At 46.1% G+C, this 20363-nt stretch overlaps 1 protein-coding gene across 3 annotated transcripts in view; it reads right to left on the reverse strand.

Annotated features, from left to right (window-relative positions):
- ELOVL6 (ELOVL fatty acid elongase 6) overlaps positions 1-16246 on the reverse strand; it is an 80164-nt gene extending 63918 nt beyond the window's left edge. The window contains exons 1-2 of one of the 3 annotated variants that reach the window (XM_040065234.1): positions 16233-16246; positions 15727-15788 (exon numbers count right to left, since the gene is read on the reverse strand). In XM_040065234.1, the coding sequence (XP_039921168.1) occupies positions 15727-15740 (14 nt within the window). In that variant the 5' untranslated portion in view covers positions 15741-15788; positions 16233-16246. Of the gene's footprint in view, positions 1-15726; positions 15888-15945; positions 16021-16232 lie in introns of those variants that run through there. The other 2 variants (XM_040065233.1, XM_040065232.2) reach the window with 2 other exon arrangements.
- Between the last annotated feature and the right edge of the window lie 4117 nt (positions 16247-20363).

Genomic DNA, 20363 nt, shown 5'->3' on the forward strand with positions numbered 1-20363 from the left:
GGATTCAAGGTGCCAGGCACTTTGTTTGAGACTCAGTAAAAACAAGTGGCTTTCAGAAGGATTTGGACAATTTTATTCCCTTTTTCGAAAACTTCTGCTTTATTGTCCCATACAATGATATCATCGAAGTACTACAGGTGTTCCAAAGCTTATTCCCGCTCCAGTGCAGTCAGGGTAAGTCCATGGTAGATGGTAGGGCTGCATTTCTACCATTGGGGCAGTGGATTTCAGGTGTACTGCATGCCCCTCCAAGTAAAAGCAGACTGTAGCCTGCATTTGATAATTGCCTGATATAGTTTGAATATATACTTGGTCCATTATGCATTCAGAATCAATGACAAAAATGTAAATCCTATAGTGAGTAAAGCTGGGCACAAGTCATTAGCATTGCCACTGAAATGCCTGGAGGGCTTTCGGAGCTTGATTCAAGAAGCTGACAGTCATTTCCACTACGAAGAAACATCTAACAGAAGACACTAGAGAAGCTGTATGTTTAACTCCCTCCAGCACTTACAAAAGTCACAATAAAAAATGCCAAGATTTTTCTGAAGTTTCTGTTTGCAAATGCAAAATATCACCGATCTCACTGAACCTGGGATACTGAAACCTGCAGTAAGAAATCCTATAAATACTGTTTAACTTGAGAAAAACAATCATGCCTAAGAAGAACCAAAAATGCAGCCCTTCCCAGGCTAAAGCTCCTCGAAGTGTCCAGGCACGCAAAAGCCTGGCTCTGTTCAGCTGCTGATGTGCAGAGCCAGCACAGAGGATGTAGTTCCAACACAGGGAGGGTTTTTAAGGCACGATGGAGGCTGGATTCCTCTTGATGATGTTGGGGAGTGCTGTCTGTCTGCATCTAGACTGACACAAAAGTGGAGAGCAGGAAGGAGAAGAGAGAGGCAAACAGCACTTTTTGTTTACAGCAATGCTGCTGCAAGGTGATGCTGTGTGGTATGATCTCATGGGAATGTGAACATAATGCTCTTTGAACCATGAGGAAGAATCTGCTAATTAGTTTCCTGGTAATTGCCCATGCAGTGTCCTTGCATGAGGACTACTGTGAATACACTGGACATCATCTGATTAAAACAAGAGAAAGGAACATTGTGATGGCAACATAATGAGATGGGCTTTAAACTAGACCTAAACAAGCTGGACAAGAAAATAAATGCTGGCTTATTTAGAAGCCACTGAGAAGAAAGTTGCAATCTATCTGTACTACTCATACAAAAAGTTCAGGAGCCTGGGATTTAAAGCGAAAGAACTTGAAGACATAATGTCCTTGCATACTAACCCAGACACTCAAATAATTTAGGACCATCATTTAGGATCACTGGTATCTAAAAGACATATCAGAAATGAGCTGTACCTCCACAAGTATATGAACACTGCATACCAAGAACAGGCACTCTTTGAAGTGGTAAGAGACATGGACACTTAATGGCTCTGGGTGAGAGATCAAAGTGGGAAAGCACGCTGGGCTGTGAGGATGCAGGGCTGCTGCAGCACAGCTGATGAAGAGCAGATAGATGAAGCCCTTCCAGGAGCAACCTATAACCAGGGCGGGTGGTAAGCAGGGCCTCTGATCACCCGTATTTCTCCTAGAAAAGCAGGACAGTGGGGAGGGGCCAGAAGCTCTGCCATCATCCTTAGCCATGCCCGTGTACAGCTCCCACTTAGAAAGTGCTTTCAGACACAGGCTGCCTGTGTCAAGAGTCTTCTGCAAGTGAAAACATGAAGCTGCATACCGGCCATTCACTGAAGAGTTGGACTTGATGACTCTTGTGGGTCCATTCCAGCTCAGAATATTCTCTGATTCTGAATTTAAATTCATTGTCCAAAACATTTTGGGGGAGCGGGGCTTGAAGAGACAGCAAGACCGAATGCAGGTGGTGGCGTGAAATGCCAGGCAGTGATGCTGGGGATGGCCCTGCTCAAGAGCAGAGCGTCCCTGCCCTCCTTCTCATGCCAGGGGTCTTTAGACTCCTGTATTTCATTGCTGTTATTCACCTGCAGGTGAATGATATTAATGTTTGTATCCAAATGTAAATACCTCCCACCAACCCAGGAGCCAAACACAAACACGCCGATTATACAGTGTCTGGGACACAGCCCTAGTAACAGAGATAAAAATCAACACATCCAGGGAACAAGAAAGAAAAGGCAGTGCAAGAGTGAGTCAGCAAATGTAAGCAATGTTAGTCAGGCAAGTGTTTCTGAATGCACCACGAGGCTGCTCACACTGCAGACAAAGTCACAGCCCCAAAAACCTGGAAAACCATCCTGGTGTGAGAGGCCCCACCCTTTTGCAGGGGGACCCCTAAATTTTCATACTGGTTTTGGAAAGGCTTTATTGTAGATTTCCATTGCCCCCATCCTCCCCCCATCCTTAAGCCTGAGAAAGGAAAAAATCTGTGCCATGTTTAGAAAGACAGAGACATGAGCATGGAAATCTGGTAAAGCAGAGGAGGCTGGCCTTGCTGCTGTGTCAGGTGTCATGACAAAGGCTGCAGGTTTCCAGGATTAGCCTGGTCACTTTGCAAGCCATGAAATGCTCCGCCGAGCCTGTTTAGCCTGTGGTTTGGCTCTTTCTCCTGCCAGCCTGTTTTTTCTGCAGAAGAGGTGGCTGAGTGCCTCAGAGTGCTGCTGTGACATGGCCCCATCAGTGCTGAACTGCAACAGCCATGGGGAGCACAGCTGCACCGCTCCTCTCTGGGGCCACACACAGCACAATCCCCTGCACCATGTCCAAGGGACACTGCTGCAGAAAGCAGTGAGGGGGAAGAAGAAGCAAGGCACAAAGCCAGGAAGTTTTACAGAAGTCACTGGATTTCACATCACCAGCAAACTGATTTGCTTTTCTGATCTAAATCCTGTTGTTCCGCCACTTTGAAAATGCAGACTCTAATTAACTCACATGCTTATATACTCTGGCGCCTGAAGGGTACTTGCTTTTGTAAATGATATTTATAAAGCAAGCGCTATTTAATACCTCCTTAACATATATCCATAACCTTCAGAATGTCTCCTATGAGTCAACACAGCCTGACTTGAAATGACATCTCTCCCCTTTCTGTTCTGTAAGGCTTTCTGCAGTGTACAGCCACTACCCCAGAGCACAGCAGAAGGCAGCCTAAGCCATTGCTCATATTAACTCGTTCAACACTGGGTAGTTTTACCCTGGAAGAGAAGCACTTGCATAGAGAGGATTGCATCTAAGTCTATCTCTGTGAAACAAGCCCTTTTCAGTCTAGTCTTTGTGCTTTCTAGTGATCTCCCATATGTAGCCATTCACTCCACAGCTAGATCCTGCATTTTAAAATGTTCATCGGTATTTCTGCAGGAAGACTGTGGGATGGTGGCTTAGTCCAACTTCAGCAGCACTCAGATTTCTGTCTGCACCAAAGCTACAGGTAATGGTAGAGCCATCTCATTACTCATCCACAAAAATTTATATCCTCTTCCCACTCCCATCACAGATATGTCTCCCACTGACTTGGATGAATCCCAGGCCCCAATTTTAATAATGAAGGTCCTTGACAGTCTTTAGTTCTCCAGATGGGTGCCTTACCTACTCTTTGAATGAAGCAGGTCAAGCAGGATAGTCTAGGGACACCACAGGACATTATCACAGCAGACTGTGGGATCCAGTCAGAGAGGGATGTTTGTCCAATTCACAACTTAAGAGTGTTTATCCCCACTCCTGCAGCCATAATGAAACAGCTCAGAATGCATGGGTGCAACATTTCGGGCACACAAGCAGAGATGCCATCATGGGTACTACTCAGGACACATCACCTCCATGCTGTGCTTTCTCCAGGACTGCTTTCAGGACAGCTACACAGGCAGCCTCCAGGCAAGGCAGCTGGAGCAGTGTGATAGTTTACTACCTCTGCTGGTCCCTTCCACTCTGCCACAGGAGATCACAGCCCCAGAAGGAGTCATGAAAGGCAACTCATTTTACCCAGCAGTGCTGGCAGTGCCTCCATGTGCAGCATGGAGCCAAAGTTCAGCCCTGGGAAGCTACTCCAGTGCCAGCAAACCCAAGGCAACCCACCCTGATATCATCCCCTTGTGCAACCTGGCTGACAGGGAGGCTGTCTCTGTTGCCTCACAGACTGGCTGACATTCAAGAGGGAGCATTTGATCCAGCAGCCAGGAAAAATGCACGATGGTACTGAGTTTACACGTGTACATGTAATGGGAGACTCTCCAAAGTTTTGGGAACCAAAGTCTTGCTTTCTTTTAATGTCACACAGGACTTGGGAGCTAAGAAGACAGACCTCAACAGAGAGTTAGTGGAAATGGTCATTTCATCTGGGAAGACTTCCCGCTGCAATGGCTTTGGGCAGCTCTCAGACCAGCCCTTGTGGCTGTGAGGATCCACCACTTTCAAGGCATCGTTCCTGCTCTTAGAAATGCTACATTATAGAGCTTTCTGTCATTAAAGCATTTAACTCACCAAGAATGTGACTGTGGGAGTCTGTCTTGATCTCAGCAAAGGGAAAAAGATTCTTAAAATACCGTAACTCTTCATGGTAATACAGTGAACACAAGTGTCCCTCTTTCAAGATGTACAGCTATTTTACAACACAAGAACTATCTGAAACTCCATTGAGTCAAGATTCCTAAGTGGGTTAAACATGTCTGAAGACAAATTCGTATCCCCTGTAAACAGATATAACACTATCCAGTTTAATGGAAAGGAGTCTAACTCTCTGCCAGCAATAAATGTGGATCGTAACTAAGGTCATCAGGACACAGCCTATGAAGACAAAATGCTGGACCACAATCATAAAAGCATAGGCAAGATACCTGTGGTCTGTCAAAATTCTCCCTTAATCCTATATGTCATTTTACTGGAAGCAATGAAAACTGCTCACAGTACTTGCAACAGTTCACTGAGATGCAGCAAAGGACTGCCCTCAGCATCTTACACACTTAGCCTGCCTACCCTGGAGCTACCAGCATGCATTAGGGAAGATGCTCCATGTGGCACCCCAACAGCTGAAGTCACAAGGACTGCTAAGCCAAGAACATTTGGAAAGGCTGAGGTCAAAATCTGCATTCCCAACTTTAATGCCAACACATGCTAATAGGTCCTGTTTTGTTACCCTTGTCCAACACATGCTAATAGGTCCTGTTTTGTTACCCTTGTCCAATTTTCTTCTCCATCAAGGGCATGCCACTGTAGAAAGCAGAGGAAGGAGCTCTGCTTGTTTACCCCACAATAAAAAGCTGTGGTAGCTCTTCCAGTTACGATTTCTCTCTAATCTTTGGATTGCCCACATTATGAGCCTGGTGTATTTTTTTTTTCCTAAATGTAGGCACAACTTCTTTTCTCTTCATTTTCTCCTAACATCTTTTCCAATTATTCCATTTACAGTAATGACCATTGCAAAATATGTGAATTGTCATAATTGTTTTACATACCAGATGCTACACTACATTTAGCCAACACACATAAGCTTAGGAACTAAATATTTTACACTGAAGCCAACCGCCGTTTTACTGTGGACTTTATTTAGTGTTTTTCCACTCAGTGACTGGGAAGTGACTTTTAAAAGAGAGGGCCCTTTTATACCAGTATACAATAGAGCTGTGGAAAGGTACAAGCTAACACCCTTCTTTGGTTATTATTGCTGTATTCCAGAAACCAAGGTCCAAGGGAATTTATCAGAAGATGGCAGTGGGACCACACCATTGCATTGCTTTTTCTGTTCAGCCAGAGGTCAGGCCTGTGCTCCACCAGCTCCACCAACCCAACACCAAAATATGTGTCAGCTGTTTCCCACCATGCAGGGTATTCTACAGAAACATCCAGGGCTTCCCCAGCCACCTGTGCTGCTGATTTGACTGCTCCTAAAGGGGAAAAAGATATAATACAGAAAATGAAAGAGGAATGAGAAAAGGGTGATAGAAAGTAAAAACCACATAGACATCTGAAAAAAAAAAAAGAAAATGCATTATGTGAGAGAAGTAAGAAAGATCAGGAGGAGTGACTACTGTCTAGCTTGCTCCCTGAGTCTATACATATGGTAAGAGAGGGAGCAGTCTTACAATAAAACTTACTTCTCTCAGCTGCCCACTTCCGGATGACTCAGACACCTTACACAGCAGGCATCTCTGCTCAGACAAATGCCATCACCAGAGCCTGCAAGGTGCTCCTAAGACCTGACAGAGTGAACAGTAATATAAACTCTCTGTAAATAACAGAATCTCAGACATTAAACAAAACATCCTGAGCAAGACCAAAAGGCACCATATGTGGAAGGAACTGGGAAGCGCATCCACTTTAACTACCATCCTTACGCAGGGGCACCATTACACAAGGACCACCTCTCACAAACCTCAAGGGACTGGTTTTCAGAATCTTTCTTTCAGCAAGACGTTTTCCTTTATTTCCTAACCAATGTGAGCATCCTGGGTAAATCAGCCTTGACACAGGCAGGCTCCAAGCATTCCAATAGGAATAGCTGGTGTTGGTCTTACCTTTCAAGCAAAATTTTGAAATTTGTCCATGATCTAAGCACTGATATAGAAGAGGAGCTCTTGGTAAAAGCTGGAAAGCTTATCTTAATTTCTTAAAAATTAAAAATATGCATTTCAGTCATGGTATTAGAAGTGAGTGAAAAAGGACACTGAGGATTCCATTCAGTGCTATAACATTACTTTTCTTCATGGTCTTTGGCTGTTTGGAGTCATTCTCTCGCCAACGGAATAGAAGCAAAACTCCCCACTGGGTCACAGAGATAGCAGCAATGTAGCTGCACAGATACAGCTCACATAGTCCAAGCAATAATTTACCTAAACTTTTAGAAAATAGTGAGTTTTGTCTGCTTGGGTACTAGTTTTAAATTAAACTCCAAGTTAGGGTTAAAACAAGAGTTTTCAATTGCATCCATTGGCAGTGCTTTTCCCAGAAGGAACCTTGCCTAGCATGAGACTCCCAAGCAAGATTTAAAAATAATGTATTTAACTATGAAGTATTTATTTAGAGAGTTCTAAAACAACAAATAATGGCGTAACAAAATAATCTGATCATCTGTGTACAATGCCATTGCAATAGGCAATGTCACTTCCAGACAGTTGTTGTGTGACCAAAAATAGTATTTTCCTTATCAGGCATATGATCAAAAAAAGATATTTAAGCACACATGAGCAGTCAGGTCAGAGCAAAGGTTGAATCAGGCACTGTCTTGTTCCAGACAGTGTCAGCATCAATATTTTATGAAAAACTGTAATGGGGAAATGCCCTCACAAAATAAAGTCAGCTTACGCATCCTGAAATACCTCTACCTGCTAAACAACCTGTTTCCTCATGAGTCTGAAATGAATGCTGCACACTCTCATCAGCACTTCCACTTAGCACATCCTCACAGCTTCTGCTTTCACCTAGGAAAGGCAGAGATCACCCACGGGTTTGGCTGCGTTTGGGCCGGACACCATGGGCATGGAAGATGCCACGCAAACAGGGAACAGGATGGATCCTCGTCCACAGCCGGGACCAGGGCTGAGGTGCAACAGGGTCCAGGGCAGCCGGCAGAGCAAAAATCTTTGTGAAAGTCGAGGTAGACAAGAGCATTTAGACATCCACGTGGTGGACAAAACAGCTTGGAGTTTTCTGCTTGGCTGTCAAGCCAAGGCAAGTGGGGAAACAAGAAGGAATTGAAATGTAAGGTGTCTACATAATTTCCTTCTAATAAGTAACGTTTCTTTTGCTTGTGACCTGCAGAGACATGGAAAAGGAGTTGGACAGCCAGCTCCTCCAGGGAGAACAAAACGGAAGGAAAGCCATGGCTTTCAGCTGCCTGGAGATGATGTATGTTGGCAACAACAAAATTCCCAATGTTTACAGAGGACCTGCATTCAGAAGAATCACATCAGGGTAAATGCCCAATTAAAGCTAAAAGGAAAATTACGTAAGGAAAAAGACAGACTTTGTAAACATTTGTTAATAAACCCACTATCTGAATGGCACAGTGCAGCAACTTTGGCATCCCACTTTTGTTTATATTTAGGGGATTTTACTGCTATCTTAAGTAGCTCATAATGGCTCCAAACAAACAAACAAACAAACAAATAAAATGAAAATAAAAAAGAAAACTGAAACCCAGGAAATTTTATTAGTCAAAACATAAGACTCCTCTTTTTTCAAAAATTAACTTGGCCCATTGTTTCTTCCCATTAAAACATTATTTGGTACTCACTGGGATTGCTCTTTCCAGGTGTACTTATACTACTGATGGCTCAAGACATATAAAGCAGACATTTGGCCTTAATAGCACTCTTGACTGACCTTAAGTTTTATGTCCAGGGGTAACTGAGGCCATCAGATATCAAAATCAACACATTTAATCTGACGAGCTCATAACCTGGATGATGTCCAATTCATTTTTACTCAGTTTGCAGACTTCACATACTGAAAGTAATTACCAACAAACTTTAAAAATTCTATTTAAAAGTTATAATCAGATGTTGAATTATCTGAAGTCTTACTGGACTATTTGAAGAACAATTGCTTTCATAAATTTGCAATTAAAAATGGTCTGCACTTTTGCAGTTTATTCCCATGATACCAACAGGCAACTGTCTTGTCTGTAGTATTATGGCAGCTCTTCTCAGTCCTTGGTTACCACAACCAAGGAGACAAACTTTGCCCCACATCCACGGCAAGAATAAAGTAATCTTCGCTGCTAGTACAAATGTAAAGCTGCATAGTAATAGTGTAAGAACATTATGTTTTCTGTAGTTTTATTGTAGTTATACACAAGCCTTACCACCTTTGTGACATGGCAGAAAACCAACTTTGAATGTCCCCAGAAAGGAATTGTTCCCTATTTTGCAGCAGAGGAACTGAAGCACAAAGAGAAATTTTCACAGATAACACAAGTCTTTGATTTCCATTGAAATTATGGGACCCAGTCCCCTGACTGATGCCCAACTTCTAAAAAGTTTCTAAGGCTGCCATCAGATTGAAGTAAGGCTCCCCACATCCTCAGAGATATCATTCCCCTGCATGCCATGCACTGCATAACCCCCTGCCTGTGCTCTGCAAGGTCCCAATTCCCCTGACATGAGGTAAACCCTGCATCTCCCCCACTTCTTCCCCACTCCGAATACCAGTTCTCCCCACAGGAGGTCAAGGACTGCTCAGCAGATGCAAGCTCTGCCCATCACTTCATGCCACGGCTGCTCTATGGGAGCTGGGCCCCTTCTCCAGGCAAAGCGAGGTCATGTTGCTTTTGGAATCCTTCCAACTTGGTCCTAGTATGTAAATAAAATTCACAGCAAAAAAAGTTTGTGTCCTCACAAAAGTCAACAAGACCTGCAATTGACCGTTTGCAGCAGAGCACAGACTAGAAGGCACACCGTGAAGGGCAGTATCAGGTACCATTGCTACTCTGTCTCTGAAAGCAATCATGTTTGCAAATCTTGCACGCAAACTGATACAATTTTCTCCCTCTATTAGCCCGGGTGCAGCCACAGCCTCGCTGTGTCCTGTTCTGCTGGCAGCTCGCGAAGCGTTAACCTGGGTGTCCCTGCAGAGCTCCCCGCAGGGCTGCACCAGCCTTCCCCAGCGAACCCAGGAAGCCTCAGGAGATGTGATGCTGTGATGCACACAGGAACAGCACGGCTTGTAGGAGCAGCAGTCTGGGACACTTTGGTCAGTGACGGGGCAACACAGTAGAAGACAAAACCCTACCACTCCAACACAGAGCAAGGCTCAACTGCGCTGACTACTGTTGGCAAGAAAAAAATTACTGGGTAGCACTACACAGGTAATGTGGTTACACAAACATCAAACGTGGATATAGCCTAAGCCAGTGAAAAAATTATTTTATAATCCAGACAAGGCAAATTTACAGTTAAAAAAAATATTCTAATCGCTGCTCTTTTCCATTAAAAGAAAAAGCACCTAATTCTTAACAAAGCTTTCCAAAATGTGTTTTGGGATGTGCACCTTTCCTGAATGTCATACTCATTTCTGAAAATGATGGCAAGTTCCTACATTACTCCTTGCTCCACTCCTATAAGTTTATTATTCCCAGAAGTACATGGTGTTTCTCAAAGTGGAAGAGGAGTCCTCACTCTCAAGAGGTTTAAAATAATGGAAGCAACACAATGACAAATGTGTTCATACTCTAGGGACAGAGTAAACAAAAGGCCAATGCCTATGTTTCAGTAGTAGGCTGAATCAAGAAGACACTGATGCATTTCACTTCAGGATGACATTTTGGTGTCCATCATATTTTTTTATTTTTTTTCCTAAGCCCTAAGACAGAAAACACCTGATCTCTGAAAGGACATCTGCTGTTATTCCTCACACACTCCATCCTTCTATTTTCAAAGAGCCAAAACCCTGTGATACTCCAAAAACATCAGTCTTTGGCTCAGAAAGGCCTGCAGGATGAAAGAAAAGCAAAGAAGTGGGATCCTCTAATCTCTGCAATGCACTGGTGGCCCTGTCAGCTTTATGGTCAGTTTGCAGAAGACAGCAGGAAAAATCCCCTCTGGAGAACGACATGTGAAGGAGGTAGGCTAAATTTTTGAGTCAAGTGAATTCTGCTCAAGCAAAACAGTCCCCCTGTTGAAAAGAACCAATTCACATCTTCCCTCTGAGTCCTTGCTGCAGCAGAGGAAAGTACAGGGTGACTGCGGCGTCCCTCTCTACATCCTTCACTTGGCATCTAGCAAGAGCTCAGGGGGGCGGGGGAAAAAGTAATTTACATCAGTTTTTGGCTGCTATGCACATATGCCTGGAGAGATACGCTCACAGCCTCTCACTCTTGATTTCTGCATGAGGTAAGAGCAGCTTAAGTGGATGAGGAGAGCTTGTTCTGCATTTAGGAAACAAACCTGTCTAGGACGATGGTGCTTGTGTGAATTATTAAAAGGCAAGTGCACTTACAAATCCAAATTAGCTGACCCTCTGCCCTTCCATATTTATCTCTAGTTTTGACTCGAAAGAAGATCACACCAAAGGATACATTTCTCTCAGCACTGGCTCCATTTTCTGCCTCGTAAAAGTTTTGGTAACAAAAGGTTAAAAATAAACCTAGAAATAACTTCCTGCACCGATGTTTTCTTTCAAATACATAAACATTTATCCTCATCTAAGGTCCACTATGTTGATTTCAGAATGGAGTTTGAGTTGTCAAATCCCCTCAGAACCAAAAAATTCCCAGCAGTCCTTATGCAGTCCTTCTCTGTTTACTGAATCATTACTTGAGTTAATGATAACAAAACCAGCCAGTTTCTGCAGCAGAGCCCAAGAGCATCTTTAGGGAATAGCCAGTTTCACTTGCATCTCGCTTGTCCTCCTCCCTGTACTAGCTGCGAGCATGCTGCCGGCTGCCAGGGGTTAAACTCAGCTTTTTAAGAAGCAAAACAGGAGGGGAATGAGAGAGAGAGGACTGAGGAGAGCCTGCCCAGGGCAGCAGATGGTAGGAGGACACGAGGCTGGGGCAGGGATGTCCGGAGCGCTGCAGCAGCCGGCGGAGCAGCAGAGGAAAAGTTTCTGTGATTTTAGGCAAGCCCTGTTGTGACGTCAGCTCTCCCAGATAATCTCAGCGCAGTCAGCACAGGCCTCCTGCGTCCCCATTGGCGAGCCCCTCGTCAGCAGACATCTGAAGATAATTATTATTGGCCAGACAATTATAACAGGAACGAGTGTCACTTCGTGCTGATGCCCGAACCTGGTGCTCTGCAGCACGACGGAGAAGGACTCCGGCAGTCACCACTCCATCCAGGCACTGCTGTCACTCTGCCTTTCCTGAGCACTGGCCTGCTTTTGCTGCCTCACTGGCCGCAGCTGGGAACCAGGATCTCAGCACTACAACAGTTCTTGCTGCATGCCTGACAGAACCAGGAATTTTCTCCAAAAATATTAATATACTTACCCATAAGAAATAAAAGACTAGAGCTGCATTAATTCTCATGCAGCAGTTTAAAGAAAAAAAAAAATCCTCTGCAGACTATTTACTTCATACCACTTCCCTCTTTGAAGACATTTGGAAGGAGGTGCTGAGAAAGTTTGATTAGAGAAATCATTTAAGCAATTATTTTAATAAACATTTGACTTAATCTGGAACATACTGAAATCACACCTCTCATGGTTTGAGCACAACATGACGGTATCTTAAAATGATATTGTATTTTATATTCAAAGCTACTCGATGGCACTATACTTAGACATGTACTAGCAACAGAGCTTTCCCACAAAATAAAGTGTAAGGAGTTTCATGACAGTAAATGGACCTGCTGTTCTCTCTTTAAACTGCTGAAATCCTGCCATTGATAGTTTAGGGAAGGGAACTAACTGGCAGCTCTTACCATCAGAGACCAGGAGGCCACAGGTCCATCCTTGCAGCCTCCAACCTCACTCTGCCACTCCTGCCTCCCTGCCTGACAACCAGGCAGTGTGGGTGCTATACCATAAAGGTGTGCATAAATATAAAGCCAGGCATTCAGGGAGGCATGAAACCCATCAGCTCCTAAGTATCAAGCAACATGACTATTCATTTCTCCTCAAAAACTGCACCCCCTTTCCAGCACTGCTAATCCAGCTTTAAAGAGCTCTCAGTGCTATGCATGTTGCAGCATAGGGTCCTCCATAGAGTGAAGCAGGAACATCTGGAATCGAGCAAGGAGGACGTCATTCACTGCCATTAGACCAATATGCCCTCAGATGGGATTTTTGGGGGCAAATGGCAGTAAGGAAACAAGCCCTACGATGGGGAAGAAAAGACTGCGTGCCAGCTACTGGTGATGACAGAGGACATGCACTTGCCACAGGGAGTGATGGAGCTTGGAGCAGGCTCAAGGGATCAAGGCAAAGAGGGGAAAGCCTTGGCTGAACAGAACCGGACCTCGCACCATGATCCCTCCTGACCAACCATACCAGTACCTAGGGGTGTATGTCACTACCTCCAGGCTGCACGTTCAAGCTTTCCCAGCTTTAGGCTGATACAGTTTAATTAAAAGGGCTTGATGGCGCTTTAACCTGCTCAGAACTCAGAGGATATGTAAAAGGATTCACATCTATCCTCAAACTAGGCTACATCTTCATATGCAACCTAGTCAGACATCTCAAAATCCAAAAGTCAGAGTCAACTCCTTAGAGCCAATTCACACCCCCTTACACCCTACAGCCCTTTTTATGTGTGTGTATGTTGTAAGGTAACAAGACATAGTTCTGAGATGAGGTAAAAAAGCAAATGCCACACCTATAGAATTTGTTTACCTTCATGTTAGACATTGTAATAGTATTGCACCCTAATTTAAATAAGAATTACAGTAAAAAATCCTGCCAGTCTTTCCTTAAGCAAGTCCCCCTAGTCTGTCCTCCTGGTCAAAGAGCGAAGGAACATGTTTATCCCTATATAGTACTACTTGACAACCTCATCTTGGATGGCTCTTATGTTAAGGATGTGTGCATTGAGGCTACACTTACAAAGTGCAGGAGCCATGTACTGCCATTGATGTTTGCATGCACTAACCTATTGAGTCATCCTGATAGAAAGTAAAAAAAGCTGCTATATTTTACCAGTTCAGCTCCCTGCAAAACTCAAATGCTTGAACAGGACCTGTTTCATTACGCAAGAGCATTTCTTCAAGATAAAAATGCACAATTTAACATGAAACTCGAAGAGTCTTCAGCAGCGTTTTCAGGAAAAGCCTGCCACAATAGAGACCTCAGAGGCCACAGCTCTATTTCATTTCCAAAAGTATTCCCAGGACACAGGAAGATCCTTTACTTTCATGAGAATCAAAGATCCATCAGTTCCCTCAGAGAAGGTGAAACTAGACTGAAAAGCACGTGGACATGTATGATTGTGTCTCTTTGGCCATACAGCAGCAGCGTAACACTGACGGTCTCCTCCTCCGAACCTGGAAAATGGGAGCCCAGCGTTACGGAATCCCAGCTGGCAACCTCTGCAGCACACGAAACTGCCAGGGAGATTTTAATAACACTGCTTAGTATTTATGTAGTACCTGACATCTTCAAGGCACTCGGCAAACATTACCTAAGTCATTAAAGCACCTCATAAGGGCATTTCAGCATTATTATTCCCCACTCCCCTGGTCTTTCTTTGCTGGGGAAACTGAGGCCTAGGAGAGTTTATGTAATGTTCCCAAGGTCACATCATGAAGCTCAGGAGAGCCAAGAAGGAGATGCAGGAGTGCTAGTTGCTAGTTCTTTAAAATAAACTGTATCTCTCCTGGGTTATTTTACTATTATATACACTCATATATCACCCCCTCCATTCTCTTTCACCAGCATGTCCTATTTTGATGCCAGTTTTCTTCTGGAACATGGACAGAATGGGAAGCATCCAATACTCCCAGCCCAAAAATATCTATGTGGTCTCCTTTCTCCTGAAATGAGTGACACCACGCACCCTTTGAGAGGTGATGAGCTCACCTGCAGAACAGAGGAAGACACAGACGCACTTAAATGGTCATTTTAATTATACCGTCCTTAAAATTCCCCACGCAAGTCACTAGAGGAGTCTAGCAAATCTCTGGCTGAGATCCACCTAGGATCATGGACCATTCTGCCCTACAAATGCAGACACCAAAGCCTGGGCCTAGAGGCAGTCCTATCTTACCATGGTCACATGAGGGTGGCACGGGGAAGGTCCTCACTCAGGAACTCAAAAGGACAGACAGCCCTGCCATGGGAGATCACGCAGGCAATGTGAAAAGTCGGGGGCTAGCTGGAGAGAGAGACCACAGGAGCAGCAGAAAGGGCAAGACTGGGCACTAGGAGAGGAGAGGGTGGTCAGGGACAGTGCATCAGCAAGGCACAAGTGAACAGGGCCAGACTGTGAACACAAGGCCCGTGCAGGTGGACAAAACCAGGACAAGGCATGGGGCAAGGTGGGCAAGAGTCATCGAGAGAGGGATCCCGGTCCTGAGGACAGCCCAGAGGGCCCCGCGGAGGGGGCAAGGGCAGCTGGGGCACTCTCAATCCTCGTCTCCCTGCTGCCGGCCGAGGCCCAGGGATGCCCGCGGGGCAGTGGCTGGCAAAGAGCAGCCTCCCGGCACAGCCGCTCCCGTTCGGCCAGGCTGTGAATGTGCGTGTGTCCCTCTGCGGGGCCGTCAGGCTCCGGCTCAGCGCCACCCGGGAAGTCCCGCCGGGTCCCTGCGCAGCCCCGGTCCCGCCGGGGCTCGGCTCGCCCCGGCTTCCCGGCCGCACGCACACGCCGGGAAAGTTAATAACCGCATGGCTGCAAATGAAGTTTAATACGAGCTGGGGGAGGGGAGGGGGAAGGCAAAGGGGCTCCGCGGGAAGCGCGGGCAAACGCGCAACTTGTTTGAACGCGGCCGCAGCGCGGGGAGCGGTAGGGTCGGGCAAGGATGGAGGCAAGGGAGGCCGAGGGCAGAGCCGGGGCACGTGTGCGGCTCCACGCCGCCGGGCCGGCCGGAGGGCCGGAGCGCGGCGGGAGGGGGCGGCGGCGGGGCTCGGGCCCCGCAGCGCACGGCACCGGCGGCGGGATGCCCCGGCCTTGTGTAACCCGGCGGGGCGGATCCCGCCCGGATCCCGCCCGGGCGCGCAGGTAGCGCCGGCGGCAGCGCCCGCGTGCCCGTGCGCGGCGGCGCAGAGCAGAGCCGAGCCGAGCCGAGCCGAGCCGCGCCGGCCGGGCGCAACCCGCGCACCCGGATGGGCTCAGCGCCTCCCCGATCCGGGCGGGCGTCGGGCCCGGGGGCGGCACTCACCAGTTTTCCTGCATCCACTGGATGGCCGCATGCTCGTTGAACTGCTTCTCGAATTCGTATTCCTGCAAAGTCAACACTGACATGTTCATTGGCCCGGTGGCTGCGGAGCCGCTCCCCGCGCCGAGATGCTGCCTGCCGCCGCCTCGGGAGCCGGGCCCCTGCGCGCCCGCCGCCGGAGAGCCCCCGCCTCTGGCCTGGCCCGCCCCGCCTCAGCGGTACCCCGGGTTTAGCATAGCTCCGCTCCCCTCCGCGCCTCTCCTCCCGGGCCCGCCGGTCTCCTCCTCTTCTGCGGCCGCCGCGCAGCGCCCGGGGGCGGCGCGGTCTTAGTGCCCGCCCGCCGCCGCCGCCGCCGCCGCCCGGGACACCCGCCCCCCGCCGCCCCTCGCACGGCCCCGGCGCTCCTCGGCGAACCGCGTCGGGGCTGCGCTCCCGGCAGGGAGGAACGCCCCCCCCCCCACACACACACCGGGATGTCAAAAATAGCCACAAAAATAGGAAGACCCCACCCCTGTGCTGAATCCATGCCGCAGCGTCCTGCGTGCCCTCGCCGGCCAGTCGGGAACTAAAGAAGCAGAAGCTCAGATTTAACCAGAAGGGTAGACCCATACACTCCCCCAAAAGAAGCCTACACACCCCCCGACACGTCCTCTTTTGCATTTAGATCCCAGCGCACCTGCTGCGGGTGCCTCCATCCCGCGGGAGCAGGCTCTCTGCCCCCTGCCCGGCCGAGTCCAGCTCGCTGCGGTGGCAGGGCTGCGGCCGGGTGTCCCCATGCGGGGGGCACCGTCATGCAGCCTGGCTGTCCCGAGCTCCCTGCTGTGCACAGACACGCTTTTGGATGTAACAGTGTGCGTGGGGCTGGTGGCGCATGGGGCAGAGATCCTAAGTCTAACCATCACCTGCTGAGCTGCTCTCGCAGTTGGGTCACACGGAGTTTATGTTGTCTTAATTTTCCTTCCCGTCTCATCTGCCACTTGCTGATGCTTCCAGCTGAGCTCTTCCGACTCCATCAGCATCCTAGATGTGCGCTGCAGTACGAACTGAGCTAAAAGAGTGGTCCCAGCCCCCACTGAACTTGCATTCTTAAGGCAGGAGGAAAACAGTGCCAAGGAAGCCAGCCTAAGTGAGCAGGTCCAGCAAGGTCAGCACACTCTTGACTCTCCTGGACTTGTCATTAACATGGAAGTCTAATATCATTAAACCCAAGCACTGAGAAAGTGGAAAAAGAGAGCCCTCAAGTACTGAGACATCAACAGCTAACCAGTCTGATGATCCTGCTTGCATTTGGACTGCCATGCTCTCCAGAGTCATGTTTTTAAGCACATTAGCCTGAAAGTCTGAAGACCTGCTTACAGTGGCAGCGACCTAAAGCTGGTGTGAGAGCTGGTGGCGTGCACAGGATGAGGCTGAAGGTTATGAAATGCCATGACAAGGGCTTCTTTAGGTTTAGGATGGCCATGGGGCTTCAGATGAGGTTGACTATTGTCCCTGCAGGCTTTCAGTCTACCTGGGAGCTGAGCTGCCAACCAGACTCATGAAGCACCCGTGTGGCATTCAGCCATCATGGCTGAGTACAAGACATCAAGTAGAGGTTAAGTCACATCAACATTTGAAAATTTACTGTTACAATTTCAAGAAATACATTAACAGCCTGGAAATACTAAACCCTACTGGGGTTCGTGTGAGTCTCAAAAACTCACTGGGGACTTTTCCAAGTTTTCCATAGCTCTCAGGACTTTTTATATGTTAAACAATCTGCAGTGAACCTTGCTTCCTTTCCTGTCCTGCTCTACCTGAAAATTTCCCCTAGCACATTGCTATCTACAAGTTAATCTAGAACCTTGGGGTCACTTGCAAGTGGAAGAGCATATAAAACCATCTTGGCCTTGAGGAGTTTATAAGACCTGCTTCTAGTTGATTACACTGATCACAGTCAAGAACAGTAAACAAAAACATATAGTCTATTTTAAAGGAAAATAACTTTTATGTAACCATTTTTGAAGTAATTTAATTAGTTCTTATATAAAAGCACAAACTTGAAATGAAAGTAGGAAATGCCTCTCAGGAGAAAGGATGTTGGGAGAATGATGTGGTCTCAACAGACACGGAGTACAACGTTAGTCCCTCTGTGCTTGTTCATGTGCATACCTCTATATTGTTGTGAGTTTTTTATGGAGTGCCCATCTCATTCAATTGTGAATAGTTATTGAGCATTACTTTTTACTCCTTTTATTTAGTATGTCTCCTAAGGCTGTGTAGAAGGCATAGCAGGTAAATTATACATTTTCTACCAGATATATGTTTATGCAGTTTTTGTTTACCCAAGACCCTTTGGTTGAATAATGCAAGCAGCTTCATTCAGGATTTACAGATAACTGTCTAATCAGGTTGGGCACCTTACCATTATCATTTCTGCTGCTAAGCAAATACTTTTCTCTCCGTGTCATAGAGTTAAGTTATTGCAAAAACCATTAGGCTTCTATTGCCATAAGAAGTAATTTTGAATAGTTTGTCTTGCTGATGTATAGCTAGGTCTCAACTAAACTCTTAGCAGCTGCTGGGAAATGAGATGCTATACTGCTGACAAGTCAACATAAGGTATAGTAAGTGGCAATGAGAGTTGACATTGTGATTTAAATGTAACATCGATTGCTAAAACACACAAAGACTTGAAGGAGGCCTGTGTGCTCAAGAGCTTATTTCCAGCTCTATCAATTAATGCATCAAATGATTTAATCTCTCTGTCTGTGATTTTGCCATACTTGAAACGAAAGCAACATGCAATGATGGAAGCCATGGAAAACTGTGTTCTTCCGTATACCCCATAATCTCAAAACCTCTCGGTGATGCTCTTGGAGAAGGTAATGGGAATTAGTGTCAAGAATGAAGATTCTTGAAGATGAAAGAGAAAGATTTCATCAAGTGCCAGGCAATGAACAAAAAATGGCCAAAGGATATTTATGGCCAGCCCAAGTCTACCTGACAATTCAGGCCTGCAATTTATTTGTGCTGTTGCATTACTCTTGGTCTCAACCATGGGCAGCTGGGAAGCTGCTTAAATGGATTTCATGCTAAATCTAAGCAAACCCTATGAACCAACTGTTGTACACAGGATGTGTTATAATAAATTAATAGTAAACACTAATCTGAGTTTCAATGTTACAAGAAAAATTGAAGCAGGATTATTGTGTCATATTTAAGGTCTGTAAAATAGCCTATGCCTCAATGTACTCCCTTCTGTCTTGTTACAGTCCCCAGGGACTTCAACTTGATCACATGCTTAGAAGTCACCTGTGTGCTCTGAAACCACCTAGATCAGGGGTACTTTGAAATATTCTTAGTGCAGCTTATTCCAGTTACCACGGAAAAGATGATGGCCAGCATGCTGGGCCTGGGCAGCAGCTCCAGGCTGCAGCCCTTATGGGTAGCTCAGATGGGAATCTGCACCTCCTCATTGTCAGGGCTTTGGTTTAGATTGGCTCGATAAAAGCTTACAGTTGCAAGTGGAGTAATTTTATCTTTGTTTTCACATGGTTCACATCCTCAGACCCCTCTCAGTATTTTCTTCACAGCGATAAGAACCAGAAGTATTCTTCAGTTTGAGCTGAAGCTCTAGGCTGCATTTGTGGCAAGAAGTGGAAAAGATCCATGGGTTTGGATCACATGACCTCTTGCATATAAAGCACAGTCCAACAGCAAGATCTCCCTCCTTACAGCTATTTCCATACAAATCATCAAATTTGTATTCGCTATCTTTGCATACACTAGTAGCAGCTCTCAGCATATCCCAGATGGTATTCATTCATAGGCAAAAGACACGAGCCTTTTTCTGCATTATCTGCCAGTACATCTGCAGACCTGTGGAGTGCTTCATCTCTACAAGCTGGGGAAAGCACAACACCAACAGCGTCCTTCCTTCTCTACAGCCTTGGGTAGGATGATATCAGTAAATGAGACAGAAAATAAATTGACTTTCATTGTTCAGAGATCAACAAAAAGAATCTGTTTTGGAAGGCAAGGAGGCAAGGTGCAGAAGCAAAGCAAAAATGTTAAAATATGGGCACATGATTTTGGAGCTGGATGCCAGTGCTGAACTACCTGTGTGCATGCTGAGATCATGATAAAGGTCCATGGCAGAGATTGGAATAAGAACTGACTTATGGTATTTGATGTTAATCCATATATTTCCTTTATGTATTCTTTTTAATTGAATTAAGTTAAAAAATGGAAAATATGGTTGAAGTAATGGGGTCTGTGCAATTACATTCTAAAGAATATTTTATTTTTACATTGCAGTACAAAAGAGACAGAAGCAGAGAACATGGCTTCAGATGCCTAGTGTTGTTATTGCCAGTGTGTCTATGTATTTTGGGTGAAAAGTGGAAAATTATAAACACAGCAACAAGAGTGTGTGCTTCAACCTTTACTTTCCATGCTTTTTTATAGTTTGGATTTCTTGAAAGCCTGTTTCTGCATATGTCATTATCTTGGAAAGTGAGCAAAAAGTTGACAGGTGCTTTGATAAAGAGGCCACAGAGCAAAATACTGGGCACCCTGAAAATCTTGTGGCTGGGTTTTTTTTCTTCATGATTTCACCCTCTAGCAGTGAGATTGCCTGCCAGCTGTGATTAGGAAAG

This window comes from Hirundo rustica, chromosome 5 (assembly GCF_015227805.2).
Source record: "Hirundo rustica isolate bHirRus1 chromosome 5, bHirRus1.pri.v3, whole genome shotgun sequence".
NCBI classification, from domain to species: Eukaryota; Metazoa; Chordata; class Aves; order Passeriformes; family Hirundinidae; genus Hirundo; species Hirundo rustica.